The sequence below is a fragment of the Scyliorhinus torazame genome, chromosome 13 (assembly GCF_047496885.1).
Source record: "Scyliorhinus torazame isolate Kashiwa2021f chromosome 13, sScyTor2.1, whole genome shotgun sequence".
NCBI classification, from domain to species: domain Eukaryota; kingdom Metazoa; phylum Chordata; class Chondrichthyes; order Carcharhiniformes; family Scyliorhinidae; genus Scyliorhinus; species Scyliorhinus torazame.
In genome coordinates this window covers 55,729,644-55,745,060 of record NC_092719.1, presented here as the reverse complement: position 1 = coordinate 55,745,060, position 15,417 = coordinate 55,729,644, and the positions used below count along the sequence as shown (strand labels likewise).

General features: G+C 48.4%; 1 protein-coding gene across 13 annotated transcripts in view; it reads right to left on the bottom strand.

Moving 5' to 3' along the window:
- anks1b (ankyrin repeat and sterile alpha motif domain containing 1B) overlaps positions 1-15,417 on the bottom strand; it is a 1,303,035-nt gene that overhangs the window by 669,952 nt on the left and 617,666 nt on the right. For 12 of the 13 annotated variants that reach the window (XR_011934063.1, XM_072471544.1, XM_072471547.1 and 9 more), the window contains 2 exons: positions 9,993-10,289; positions 6,550-6,625 (listed from right to left, as the gene is read on the bottom strand). Coding sequence is in view for 12 of the 13 variants with exons in the window: in XM_072471544.1 (XP_072327645.1) it covers positions 6,550-6,625; positions 9,993-10,289 (373 nt within the window). In the remaining variant the exon portion in view is untranslated. Of the gene's footprint in view, positions 1-6,549; positions 6,626-6,891; positions 7,195-9,992; positions 10,290-15,417 lie in introns of those variants that run through there. The other variant, XM_072471556.1, reaches the window with a different exon arrangement.

The following is a 15,417-nucleotide window of genomic DNA, read 5'->3' as shown; positions in this document are numbered from 1 at the left end:
TTTCTATTATACCATGCCTCTGTACGGACGTTTGGATGTTTTTGATGCTGCGCTGGAAAGCTGGAACCAGTACACACAACGGATGCGTTACTATTTCCGGGCAAACAATATCACCGAAAACGAGCGCCAGGTGGTCATATTGCTCACCGCCTGCGGCCCGCATACGTTTGGGGTGATTAGGAGCCTTACGTACCCAGCTGCGCAGAACACCAAAACGTTTGATGAACTTGTGAATATAGTGGGACAACATTTTAACACAACCCCATCCACGATAGTCCAGCGTTACCGGTTTAATACTGCTGAGAGGACCCCTGGAGAATCCCTTGCCGATTTTCTATCCAGGCTACGCAGGATTGCGGAGTACTGTGACTATGGTGAGACCTTGTCAGAAATGTTACGCGACCGTTTGGTTTGCGGTATTAACAATGCGGCCACCCAGAGAAAGTTGTTAGCGGAGCCAACATGGACTTTTCAACAGGCCATTCAAATAGTATTGTCCCAAGAGAGCGCAGAGCGAGGAGTACAGGAGCTACAGGGAATGGAAGTGCATGCCTTGGGGCGCAACCCCTTCCATCCGAAAACGTCCCCCCGCACTCCTGCGGTACCTTGGGCGAGGCAACGTCCGGACCGACGCCAACTTCGGACATTCCTCCCCGAAGGGAGCCTTCTCCAGAGCCAATGGATGAGGAGCCATGTCCGTGTCAGACTTGTAGGCATCGACCCCGTCGCGGACGGCGGTCCTGGGGGCGCCAGAGGCGCCGTCGTTCTGACCGAAACTGGGACCAGCCCAGGGGCCGTAACTGGGACCAGCCCAGAGGCCGTACCTTCCATGTGGATGAACCTGCGGCGACTACTCCTGAGGACGTGGAGACAGAGGACGACTGCCTGCAGCTGCATTGTGTGGCAGCTCCCCGTGTGGCCCCCATTAAGGTGACAGTACGGGTCAATGGCCACCCACTTGAGATGGAGTTGGATACTGGCGCAGCGGTCTCCGTCATCGCCCAGAGGACATTCGACCGCATCAAGCAGGGTATACAAACCCTTACATTAACTGACTCACAGGCCAGGTTGGCCACCTACACGGGGGAACCACTGGACATTGCAGGAACTACAATGACCCCTGTTGTCTATGGACACCAGGAGGGGCGTTTCCCACTTATCGTGGTGCGCGGCCATGGGCCCAGCGCCTGTTGGGTCGGGACTGGTTGCGCTATTTGCGGTTGCAATGGCAGCACATCCTCCAAACAGTTTCTGAAGGGTTGACTGAGGTGCTAGGATGATACCCAGATGTATTCCAGCCTGGTTTGGGGAAAATAAAAGGGGCCGTAGCCCGTATCCAAGTTGAACCAGGAGCCACGCCGCGCTATTTCCGGGCGCGCCCAGTGCCTTACGCCTTGTTCGAGAAGGTAGAAGGGGAACTCACTCGTTTGGAGAGTTTGGGTATTATCAGGCCCGTCCGTTTTGCTGACTGGGCAGCACCAATTGTACCTGTAATGAAGCCAGATGCCACAGTTTGCTATAAACTTACAGTGAATACGGTTTCCCGACTCGACCAATATCCAATGCCTCGAATAGAGGATCTCTACGCGAAACTTGCAGGTGGACTCTCGTTCACAAAATTAGATATGAGTCACGCCTACCTGCAGTTGGAGCTGGACCCTGCCTCCCGAACATATGTAACGATTAATACACATCGGGGCCTGTATGAATATACACGGTTGCCCTTTGGAGTATCCTCTGCCTGCGCAATTTTTCAACGTGTTATGGAGGGCATTTTGAGAGGTTTACCACATGTGGCTGTCTACCTAGATGACGTTTTGATTACAGGGACGTCGGAGCAGGAACATTTGGAAAATCTGGAGGCTGTCCTTAGACGCCTTTCGGAGGCTGGAGTCCGTTTACGTCGCACAAAGTGCGTATTTCAGGCAAAGGGAGTAGTCTACCTAGGTTATCGGGTGGACCACGAAGGTCTGCACCCCGTCGCAGAGAAGGTGCGTGCAATTCAACATGCCCCCGCCCCGACTGATACTTCGCATCTTCGTTCTTTTCTCGGTCTCGTAAACTATTACGGGAAGTTCCTCCCCAATCTGGCAACTACGCTGGCCCCTTTGCACCTCCTGCTAAAGAAAAATCACACCTGGGTTTGGGGTCAGCCGCAAGAAACCGCTTTCCGGCGGGTAAAGCAACAATTGTCGTCGTCTGGGTTACTAACCCACTATGATCCTGGAAAGCCTTTGCTCGTCACATGTGATGCATCCCCGTATGGTATTGGGGCCGTCCTGTCCCACAAGATGGAGAACGGGGCCGAACGACCGATAGCTTTCGCCTCCCTCACATTGACTGCAGCGGAGAAAAAGTACGCGCAGATCGAGAAGGAGGGCCTGGCAGTGGTTTTTGCGGTGAAAACGCTTCCACCAGTACGTGTACGGCCGCCATTTCACTATCGTGACTGATCATAAGCCCCTGCTGGGACTTTTCAGAGAGGATAAGCCAATACCGCCCATTGCTTCTGCACGGATCCAGCGCTGGGCTTTGTTGCTTGCTGCATACGAGTATTCTCTGGAGCACAAACCAGGTACGCAGATAGCAAATGCCGACGCACTGAGCCGATTGCCTTTATCGACCGGCCCCATGTCGACCCCCACGACCGGTGAGGTGGTTGCAACCCTAAATTTTATGGACACCTTGCCTGTCACGGCATCACAGATCCGTGAGTGGACCCAGACGGAGCCAGTCCTGTCAAAGGTTCGGCACATAGTCCTGTATGGTGGGCAGCATATAGACAGCTCCCAGGCGAGTTGCGGGCATTTTCCTCCAAGCTGTCAGAATTCAGCGTGGAAGACGGCATCCTCTTGTGGGGGACGCGTGTGATTGTCCCGGAAATAGGCCAGGAGCTGATAGTAACAGGCTTGCACAATGGGCATCCAGGTGTGACCAAAATGAAAATGTTGGCCCGGTGTTATGTCTGGTGGCCAGGAGTCGACACCGACATTGAGAAGGTGGCCCAAAACTGCACCATTTGCCAGGAGCATCAGAAGCTTCCGCCGGCGGCGCCCCTACATCACTGGGAATGGCCAGGGCGGCCGTGGGCACGCTTACATGCAGATTTCGCAGGCCCTTTTCAAGGATCCATGTTCCTTCTACTAATTGACGCCCAGTCCAAATGGCTAGAGGTGCATAAGATGCAGGGAACAACGTCCTGTGCAACAATTGAAAAGATGCGTTTATCGTTTAGTACGCATGGCCTCCCCGAGGTGCTGGTCACGGATAACGGCACTCCATTCGCGAGTGAGGAGTTTGCGAGGTTCACGAAGATGAACGGCATCTGCCATATCCGCACTGCCCCTTATTACCCGGCTTCAAATGGGTTGGCAGAGCGCACAGTGCAGACATTCAAAAGAGGCCTAAAGAAGCAATCTTCCGGATCAATGGACACGAGACTGGCTCGCTTTTTGTTTACGTACAGGACCACCCCCCATGCAGTGACTGGGGTAGCTCCCGCAGAACTCCTAATGGGCCGGAGACTTCGCACCCGCCTTAGTATGATTTCCCCGGACATTGGCGCAAAAGTACGCCGCACACAAGAACGGCAGGGACAGGGATTTTCTCGGCATCAGCCGATTCGGCAGTTTGCGCCCGGTGACCCAGTGTTCGTTCGGAATTTTGCTGGTGGTGCCCAATGGGTTCCTGGGGTAATCTTTCGCCAAACGGGCCCTATATCTTACCAAGTGCAAGCCCAGGGTCATCTCCAGCGAAAACATGTAGACCACGTTCGGTCCAGAAGACCATCCCCTCAAAAGATTCCCCGCCCCCGGAGCTCATTTCAACAGCCGCAGAGACCAGAGACAAGGGAAGGTAGTCCTCACAATCTTCCACTGGTGCCTCACTCGAAGCCTGCGCAGGTCGTTATGGGACCAAATGGAGATAGAGACGCCGACGTGACGGAGGCAGCAGACTCTGACTCCGAGATGGAGACACAGGATGCATCAGAGGGGGAATCCTCGGGTTCACGGGCCGTGGATGTACAACCGCGCTGTTCATCACGGAAGCGCCGGTCTCCGTCTCGTTGCACGCCGCCTGATCCAGCGCCGCGTGCAAATGGTGTACGGCCTGCGGCCAAACGAGTCCGACGCCCTCCTTCGCCAGGGTCTTCGATGGATTCCTTGGACTTTGGGGGGGAGGGATGTTATAACCTGCCTACTTACCATTGGCTGGGGACTAATGACTATCCCACAATCCTGTGGGAGTATGAACTTCCCCAATGAGGGGGGGCGGAGAAACCACTAGTAAACTCCTAGTATAAATAAAGCTGGCCAGTTCAGCAACCAGCAGGAAGGAGTATGTAGCAAGGGAAGTTGCTGCTACTGTTATGTATATATGTTATAGTAAATAAATGTTATTATTTTGTATCCTTAAAACCCGTGCTGGATTCTTCGTGGCCCGTACAAAATGAAGTCAGTCCATAAGAGGGTCATTTAGGAGTCTGGTGACAGTGGGGAAGAAGCTGTTTTTGAGTCTGTTCGTGCGTGTTCTCAGACTTCTGTATCTCCTGCCCGATGGAAGAAATTGGAAGAGTGAGTAAGCTGGGTGGCAGGGATCTTTGAAGATACTGCCCGCTTTCCCCAGGCAGCGGGAGGTGTAGATGGAGTCAATGGATGGGAGGCAGGTTGTGTGATGGACTGGGGGGTGGTCACGACTCTCTGAAGTTTCTTGCGGTCCTGGGCCGAGCAGTTGCCATACCAGGCTGTGATGCAGCCCGATAGGATGCTTTCTATGGTGCATCTGTAAAAGTTGGTAAGAGTCAATGTGGACATGCCGAATTTCCTTAGTTTCCTGAGGAAGTATAGGCGCTGCTGTGCTTTCTTGGTGGTAGCGTCGACGTGGGTGGACCAGGACAGGTTTTTGGAGATGTGCACCCCTAGGAATTTGAAACTGCTAACCATGGTAACTGCTAACTGAACCCAGCTAACCGATGGGCAGAATGGTCTCCTTCTGCACTGCACGGATCCTATGATTCTACAAGGCCATTAAATCTCACAAGCTACTTCTCAAGAGATTTTCAACGCTCGGAACGCCTCGCAAGATCTAATGAGATCTTGTGAGATGTCACGATCTGGATCTTATCCTCGCTGGGCCAGATCCAGAGTCACAGATTTAAATGAGCGATTAGGCTCATATAAATATGGCAACGGCAGATTCTCCCGAGGCCCTGGTAACTAACGGCCTCACCAGGGATACCTCATCATGGTGCCATTTAGCACTGGTTTCCACAAATGTGGGCCAGGTGTGATAGCATCTGCGGGGGGGTCCCAGGCCATTGGAGGGGGGGGTGATCCCAGGCCATTGGAGGCCCCTAGCTGGTTGGGCTATGGGCAGTGTGGTACCCTGGTGCTCCTGCTGACACCCATGCACTTTGGCACTGCCAATGTGCCCAGGTGGCACTGCCAGGTGGCAGGGGCGATGCCAGGTTGCCCATGCCAGGGATCGGGCCTAGGGGTGCCCTGCCCTTAAGAAATGAGGTGAGGGGGTCCGGAGACTGCAGTGGAGGAGCGGTGGGGTGGGGGGGGTGAAGGAGGTTTGGAAGATCGGGGTGTCAGTGCAGGAAATGAAGGTATGTGGACTCGCCACGGCCAAAAAAAAGGCAGAGTTCCATTAGATAGCGGTGTCTTTCTTGGTTTTGCAGGCACCAAGAAACACCCTGCAATATGCGCCCAAAACGGGACTCTTTTTTGCACTTTAGATGGCATCCGTAAATTCTGTTCTACTGTGATGTTGCTGGGAATTCAGAGCAGTTTTCCAGGACTTACAGTTTTGCACTGGGGTTTTATAACTGAAGGCAATGGAATCCTGGCCAAAGTTAAGCAGCATGGGCTAGTTTATCCTAACAGCTCTAATGTTTCATACAGTTCTTCTAAGTGTAGCCTCCCGGCCAGTTTAGAACCCTACTTTGTAAATAAAATGGTACATCATATCAGTTTTTAAACTCTACTGTGCTTGATATATAGTACATAATTTTGTTTAACACAATATTATCACTGAGTTTATAATGATATAAAGAACTTTTAAAAGAGAAACAAATTGACACTACACTCTTGAAATGCAATCATATCAAAAGTGCATTTCTTTATAGGGGTTAAAACCACACTGTGTGATATCAACAATTAATGTGTTAATAACTGTGTTTTTATCAATGGTATTGACACAAATAAAATTATCTACTTTTCACAAGAATTAAGAAATATTGGCACCCAAGCAGCATGCCTCTGCTATTATCACCAGAAATGGGGCACTGAGGCCCAACACCTCTCCTGTAACAACCATGGAAAGGACAACTACAAAATGAAGTAGCACTAACAGAAGTTGCTAAATGCCAATTGTTTACATGCTCAATCAAAAATAATGAAAAGCTGAAACATGTCTATACCCAAGTAAAATTTCAGTCACCTGGGGGTGGGGAAAAAAAATGTTTTCCCTTTCTGCTTTTACAAGCGTCAAAAGGAAATTTTAGTGGGAAATATAAACACACCAAGAGAGGTACATAAATCTTACCTGCTTCTAGTAGAATTCGGACAACATCCAGCTTTCCAAACAAGGCAGCTTCATGAAGGGCACTACCCTTCTCAGTCTACAAAGCACACATGTGGATTATTTGTAACGCTTCGTCCAACACACAGCAGAATTGAGAACACATTGAATGTTTAATTAACAGAACAACTTATCAATGCCATTCGTCCGCCCTGTGTCCGAACTCTGCTAGCAACACATGCAAAGGTATCCGAGGGTTTACAATCATGTTTTGCTCACATTCTACTATTTCTGCCTTTGTTGCAAAAGTAACATCAGTACTTTAAAAAAAAAACAATTCCAACCTAAAACCAAAAGCATCATTACCTCTTGCTTCTTCGGCATCTCCAGGCTGCTTGCACAAATCAGAGTGTGTTGATGCCTCAAAAGTTACTGCAATAAGTGACTGCACAAGAGTTTGAAAATGAGTGTGCCTGCAGTGTTTTGTAGTTCAGTACATCCCTTTGTGGTTTCGGTTATTCAGTCTCCTTACAGCTTTGTACATATCAGCAGCTCGATCTACACCTTTCTTAAACAAAAGTGGATACTGAGATAATTGGTCTAAAAGAAGGCTAAACCACAGAAAGCTTTTACCAGCAATCGAAGTGTTGCCTTTTGTACAAAATGGATGCACAGGATGCAAAAGCCTCGCCTTATTCAGAAAGGTTCTTCCTGTCTTGTTTCCTTCAATGGTTGGAAATTGATGATGTCAAACAAAGGAAATCTCTCATGCCACACCATTTCCAGGAATTTAACTGGAAAAGGGTCTGTGTGCTGCTGCAGGAGACCTTGCAGACAATCAGTCCATGCAATATTCTGAGCTCAATTTGTTTCTGAGCAATAATTTGCTTATTTAAATTACTGGGTTGTCATTTTCCCCATCAGGTAATATTCAACGTAAATGTATGGAGGGTAGCATATCACAGTGAAATATCTTAAAAGACATTACAACATAGGACATGACTTTGAAAATCTGTGTGGACAAACTGGAGTTGACAGCCATTTAATAGTATTGCCAAACATTCACTATTTTACATATCGAGATCACAATTGCTCAATTTTTGGACAAACTGTAAAAAATCACAGAAATTGTGCTTACTTGCCAGATTGCCCATCCATTGTTTAAACACTTTACATCACAGAAATCGGAGAAAAATGACAAGTATTCCATTTGAAATTTTGTATCATGGCAAATAATTTTAAAATAGGTAATCCTGAAACCTTAATTATCCCAAAGACAAGCACTGTTTATTTTAAATTGAGTGTGGTGTACAAAAAATGATCAATACTATTTAAATGACTTCACGTCAGCTGCACTGAACATCTGAAGCGATAATCAAATACAGAAAGTATAACTATATTATCGAATGGTTGCAGCACAGAAGGTGGCTATTCGGCCCATTATATCTGTGCTGGCCCCCTGCAGGAACGGTTCATTGAGAGTCACACTCCCGCCTTCTCCCCATATCCTTGCACATTCTTCCTTTTCAGATAATAATCCAATTCCCTCTCGAATGTTTTTCTGCGTCCATACCCCGAGGCAATGCATTCAAGATCTTAACCACTCACTGCATGCCCGTTTTTCACCAACTGACCAGATTGGTGGCCAATCAGAGGCCAGCAGCTCTTGTACCATGGAGAGAGGGTTCCTGCTGCTATGACAACAGACTCTGGAGTCCCAGGATTGCGGAGCAACCCAGGCCAGATGTTTTAATGTCAGAGGGGTTTCACGGGGTGGATGTCACGGGGTGAGGGGTGCAGATGGATCAACAAGTAAGGGAAGGTGGGTGACGTTCAATGACCCGTCACCTGCCTGCCCACTCCCCGATGTTGAGTCACTCGATCGGGCACTGAGCTGACAAGCTGGCCACACAGTTGCAGCGGTTGTGCATGCCGCAAGGCAACAGACCCACCGACAGCTGGGTTAATATCAGAGATGGATCTAGGAGAGGGAGGAGGTTGAAAGATTTGTTCATGCAGGGTAGGTTTGGTGGGCTGAAGGAGTTAGTGGAGATGTTCCAACACCTGGGAGGGAATGTGTTTAGGTATTTGCAGGTGAGAAACTTTGTGCGTAAGGAATTCTCTTCATTTCCTCGGTTGCCAGCGCCTTTACTTAAGGATAAGGTGCTCTCTCTTGAAGAGATAGGGGAAGGGAAGATGGCAGACATATATGGGCACATGATGGCGATTGAGAAGGCTTCGCTGGAGGAAGCAAAGTGAAATTGGGAGGAAGAGCTGGGTTTGGCTTTGGAGGACGGGGTGTGGAGCGAAGATCTGCATAGTGTCAATTTCACTCCATCATGTGCGAGGTTGATTTTGTTACAGTTTAAAGTGCTACATAGGGTGCACTTAACCAGGGAACATATGAGTTATTTCTGTGTGTAGAGGATAGGTGTTAGCGTTGTTCGAGGGGGCTAAAACATATGTTTTGGTCCTGCCCTAAGCTAGTAAAGTTCTGGGTTTCTTTTTCGAACAATGTTGGAGATTTGGGGAGTTAAAGTGGAGCCATGCCCAATAGTGTTGATCTTTGGAGTGTCGGACTTGCTGGGGCTGCTAGAGGGCAAGAAGGCTTCTGCCCTGGACTTCGTCTCCCTAATAGCCCGGAGATAAATCTTGCTCGGATGGAGGGCATTGACACATGGTTGGACGATTTGTCTGAATTCCTGCATTTGGAAAAGATCAAGTGCACAATAAGGGGATCGGAGGAGGGGATTTACTCTCGGTCTCTGCCGTTCATTGCCTTCTTTAAAGAGCTGATTATGATCAGCAATTGGGGGGGGGGGGTGGAAGAGTGGCACTGGGGGGTTCTGGGTAAATCATGATTAGGTGGGTCTGGGTTGAGGGGATATTTTCATTAAAATTACATAAATTTGTTTCATCATTCTGTACATTATAATTGAACATTTTTCTGAATAAAAATATTTCAAAATTGCTATCAGTGGCGGTGCAATGAAGCCCTTGAGTGGTTATCTAGTATTCACTGAAGAGTTTCAATTGGCGATGGGGCGGGAAGGTTGACAAAGGCCTTCCCGGCCATCATTCCATTCTGGCAGAGGCAGGAAGGCTGTGGGCGTTCAGGTAAGCCATCATCCAGCCTAAGCAAATGTGTCTCCCTCTTCCAAGCTCACCACCAGCGAGAGCAGATGAATCACTGTCAGCATTAAAGTCAAGAACAGTGAAGAAATGCGACAGAGAATTTGCTGCCTGTCTGGGATTTGGCAATATTTACTTCCAATCTATATTGCCGAAGAGCATGTGAGTGTTGAAAATCCACTCATCAGTTCTATTTGAAAGAGAAAATTTACAGGGGCAAGTTGAAATATCAGATTCGTGGGATTAAGCCAGCATGGTCACAGTGAGCTGAATGGCCTCCTTCTGCATTGTATCACAGTATGATTTGACAATGAGTCCACGACAATTTCACCCACCTGGCAGTTTACTTCCATGCCGGCCTCCAACAAAACCTGAACAACAGCTTTATGTCCATTGCGAGCAGCAAGATGTAGAGGAGTATGTTTTTTGGTATTGCAGCTCTTCAAATTTGGATGCGCGTTTATTAACATCTTGACCACCTGCAGGCGACCATAGAGTGCGGCCAAGTCAAGCGGGGTTTCCAACTTGTTGTTTCTTATCGTGGGATCTGTCAGTTCCTCCAAGAGGAGAGCGACCACATCCGAGTGTCCATACTGTGCTGCACAGTGCAATGCGGTTTCATTCTCATTGTTCTGTTAAGAGTGAAGAGTAGGAAAGACAATTACAAATCGGTCATTAAAAACACATTTCCCAAATAAAGAAATCTGAATTTCATTACCGCATGGCATATTTCCACAAAATATTGAAATTTAAGCATGAAACAAAAATAAAAGGTTATCAATTTAAGTTACATGCAAAATAATTTCCCCAAAATGTTCGAGTTTATAGTTGAGTTATGGGGAAAGTGCAAAGATGTCTTGAAAAAAAAAAATCAAAGGGTATATAGTTTGCTATTTGGACATCCAACCAGGCTCAGCTTATTTAATGTGTGCTACAGCTTTGGAGACAGAAGAGCACCCAAATCCAGCTCAGGGCTATTTGCATAGACTGGTCGCTCTCGAAGCATGAACCAGGCATCAGGATGGCTTTGCACAGAGTTAGAAGAGCAAAACCCGTCTATACCCATCTGTCCCCTGCTCTTAGAAGATGTAACATCCTCCTGGGCATTGAAATAACCTGAGCTGATCACCTGGTTTCTCCAGGACCCCCAACAGACCTCACAGGAGAGCCAGTGAAAGCCCCAATACTTGCTTTAGAGTGCACACTTGCCCAGTCGTTGAAGCCAGGAGCTGGGAACTTCCTCACCAGCCATGATTATTTCGGCCAAGGTTACTTCTAAACATTCACTCTCCCCACCACTAATGCACAGGAACACCCTCTACAAGTTGCACTGCAGCAACTCACTAAGACCCCTTTGACAGCACATCCCAAACTGGCGACCTCTACCACCTAGAAGGACAAAGGTAGTGGATACATAGGAACACCACCACCAACAAATTCCCCTCCAAGCCACACACTATCGTGACTAGAAACTATACTGTTGCTCCTTCCCCTCAGATAAATATCCTGGAACTCCCTTGCTAACAGCACTGTGGATGTACCTACACCAAATGGACTGCGGCTGATCAACTCAGCAATTCACTATCACCTTCTCAAGGGCATTTAGGGATGGGGCAACAACTGCCAGCCTAGTTATCAATACCCACATACTGTGAAGGAATATTTAAAAGGTACAAACTCAGTACCAGCCATCAGGTTTCTGGGTTTTCACAGTACCTTCATACTTGTGACAATAAAAGATCATTATTACTATTGTTTGTGAGGCAGGAAGTCTGATGCAATGGGTCTTTATCCCTGTGTATTCTTTGCCACACTTGGGATAGGAGCGTACCTCATGTACTGGGATGTGGAAAATCTCCTCTTAATTCTGACATGTTTTTGATTTAAATCTTTTTCGTAGATCTTAGTATCTGTGGGATTCAGAGATAATACCATGGCCCTGTTTTATTTAGAATTTTCACCGAATAGGTACGTGTAATCTATCCTTCCCACAATATGCATAAAACTTCTGACCAGTCAGATTTGAGATAAAATAGTAATATCAGGTTTTCAGATCTGAATAATTTACTTTTGTAAAGCAATAAAGTTCAAGATGCAATTTTAGTAAGCAGCAGAATATGTAACTGCTTTCAGCACACTAATCTCTGAAGGATAATTTTATAAATGTGCACTTTGTTTTAAGTGTCAGGATTCACCACCCCTTGCAAAATGAATGTCACACGTTAAACAATTGAAGAAGGAATCTGTTGCAAAATTGAATCAGGTCAATTTCAGTATTCTAGAAGGGCACTAATCACGAGCAGGATTTCCTGTGTTCTTTCTTGAATAATGGAGAGGAACTGCACCCTTTAAAATTTCTGAAGGATACAATGTCCAGATACTTAGTAAACAGGTCCTTATGTACTTGACAGCTGACAAAGATGCATCTCTTCGTTTGTCAAACGCAACATAAACAGATGCCCTGCACGCAGACTCCAAGCTCACATGTCTAACTGGCAAATGTTTAATACCAATGCATTTTTCAAATCTAATTACTTTCTTAAGGCTTGCCACAGAATTATTACCTGGCTTTCAAATTCCGACAAAGATATAGATATTAACTACTACTTAAAAGCATTTCTTTCTTTATTCCTTTGGTAAATTTCTGTCTCACGAGACGCTGGTTTGCACTGTGGTGGCCAACTCGGAGTTAAACATTGCTTCTTGTGGTTCAGGAGTTCCAGTCTCTGCTGCATTTGTTGCTGGTTGAGGAAGACAGTGGGTGGAGTAGTTGTAGGATTCGCTCGCCTCTCTTTTCCTTGGCCCCTCTCCTCAGCGAGTTGTGCTTTCCAATTCTCCACACTGGGGTGGAACAGCAGTGTTTTCTCCTGGGCAAAATCTGCTGCCCGAATGGGAGGGTCACCCCCACCCCCCGCCGCCCCCACCTCTTAATCTCACTGGTTGAATCCAAAGGATTGGTTGCAGGAGTTGCCGGAAAGATTACATATTTATATGTGAGACTGCGGGGCAGCACGGTGGCGCAGTGGTTAGCGCTGCTGCCTCACGGCGCCGAGGACCCAGGTTCAATCCCGGCCCTGGGTCACTGTCTGTGTGGAGTTTGCACATTCTCCCCGTGTCTGTGTGGGTCTCACCCCCACAACCCAAAGATGTGAAGCATAGGAGGATTGGCCACGCTAAATTGTCCCAGAATTGGAAATTCTTTTAAAAATAGACATCAGACTGCTTTCAGACTCCATTTCATATTTTTTTTTAATAACATTTTATTGAGGTATTTTTTGGTATTATAACAACAACACAATAAACAATGTACATGAAACTATAAACATTGTACAAAAGCCATCTCCCTCCCTTACAGGTCCCACTTTTATTAACCCCCTACTCTAAGCTAAACTAACCCCCCCCCCCCCCCCTTTCTGCTGACGATTAATTTTCCGCGAAGAAGTTGACGAACGGTTGCCACCTCCGGGCGAACCCCAACAGTGACCCTCTCAAGGCGAACTTGATTTTCGCCAAACAGAGAAAGCGAGCCATGTCCCATAGCCAGGTCTCTGGCTTCGGGGGCTTTCAGTTCCTCCATGCTAATAGTATCCGTCTCCGGGTTACCAGGGAAGCAAAGGCCAGAACGTCTGCCTCTTTCTCCTCCTGGATTCCCGGGTCTTCCGACACCCTGAAAATCGCCGCCTCTGGATTCAGTGCAACCCTTGTTTTTAACAACGTGGATATGACATCTGCAAACCCCTGCCAGAATCCCCTAAGCTTCGGACATGCCCAGAACATGTGGACATGGTTCGCTGGTCCTCCCGCACATTTTGCACACCTGTCTTCCACCCCAAAGAATCTGCTCATCCGGGCCACTGTCATGTGAGCCGACGAACGACCTTAAATTGTATCAAGCTGAGCCTGGCACATGTTGCAGACGCGTTGACTCTACTCAACGCGTCTGCTCATAGGTCACCCTCTATCTCTCCTCCCAGCTCCTCCTCCCACTTGCGCTTCAGCTCCTCGGTCTGCATCTCCTCTGACCCCATAAGTTCCTTGCAAATGTCCAAGACGCTCCCTTCTCCTACCCACCCTCTGGAAATTACCCTGTCCTGAATCCCCCTTAGCGGTAAGAGCGGGAAGGTTGTCACGTGTTTACGTAGGAAGTCCCGCACCTGCAGATACCTGAATTTGTTTCCACTCGCCAACCAAAACTTCTTCTCCAGCGCCCTCATACTCGTAAGCTCCCCTCTATAAACATAACCCCCATCCCCTCAATCCCTGCTCTCCACCATATCCGGAACCCCCCATCCATACTTCCCGGGGCAAACCGGTGATGATTTCAGATTGGGGACCAGACCGATGCTCCCTCTGCTCCGACATGTCTCCTCCATTGCCCCCAGACTCTCAGGGCCGCCACGACCACGGGGCTGGTGGAGTACTGTGCCGGCAGGAATGGCAGAGGCGCAGTTACCAACGCCCCCAAACTGGTGCCCTTGCATGAAGCCGCCTCCATACGTTCCCATGCCGACCCCTCCCCCACCACCCACTTCCTGATCATGGCTATATTCGCCGCCAAGTAATAGTTACTAAAATTTGGCAGAGCCAGCCCACCCTCTCCCCGACTCCGCTCCTTACCTGCGGGGCCTTGCCCGCCCAAACAAAGCCAGAGATCACTTTGTTGACCCGTTTAAAAAAGGACCGCGGAATAAAGATGGGGAGACATTGATACACAAACCGGAATCTTCACCGTCTGCATCCTCCCAGCTAATGACAACAGGAGCGTGTTCCATCTCTGAAAATTATCCTTCATTTGGTCTACTAGCCGGGCCAGATTTAATTTATGCAGCCGTTCCCAGTCCCGCACCACTTGAATGCCTAGGTACCTAAAGCTTCCCCCTACTAATCTAAACTGCAGCTGCTCCAATCGCCCCTCCAGTCCCCTTGCCTGGACTGCAAACATCTCACTTTTCCCCATATTTAGCTTATACCCCGAAAACTGGCCAAATTCCCCTAGAATCCTCATGATTTCTTCCATCCTCTCTAATGGGTCCGAAACATACAGAAGCAGGTCGTCTGCATAGAGCGAGACTCTGTGCTCCACCACCCCACCATTCCCCCCCCCCCCCCCAGACCAGCCCCTTCCAGCCCCTTAAGGTTCTCAGAGCAATTGCCAACGGCTCTATAGCTAGCGCAAACAACAGTGGGGAGAGGGGGCATCCCTGTCTCGTCCCCCGGTGCAGTCTAAAGTAGTCCGATGTTGTCCTATTCGTCCATACACTTGCCACAGGATCCTGATACAGCAACATGACCCAGTCAATAAAGCCCCGCCCAAATCCGAAACGTCCAGTACCTCCCACAGATAATCCCATTCTATCCGATCAAAAGCCTTTTCTGCATCCATTGCAATCACTACCTCTAGCTCTCTACCTTCCGGGGGCATCATGATCACATTTAACAACCTTCTTACATTGGCCACCACCTGCCAACCCTTAACACACCCCGTCTGGTCCTCCCCAAAAACATCCGGAACACAATCCTCAATCCTGGAGGACAAGATTTTGGTCAACAACTTGGCATCCACATTCAACAGGAATGTCGGCCTGTAGGACCCACACTGCTCCGGGTTCTTGTCCCGCTTCAGAATCAGCAAAATTGTGGCCTGTGTCATCATGGGGGCAGCACCCCTCTTTCCCTTGCCTCAATGAACATCCTCATCAACACCAGCCCCAATATCCCAGAGAACGTTTTATAAAACTGCACTGGGTACCCGTCCGGCCC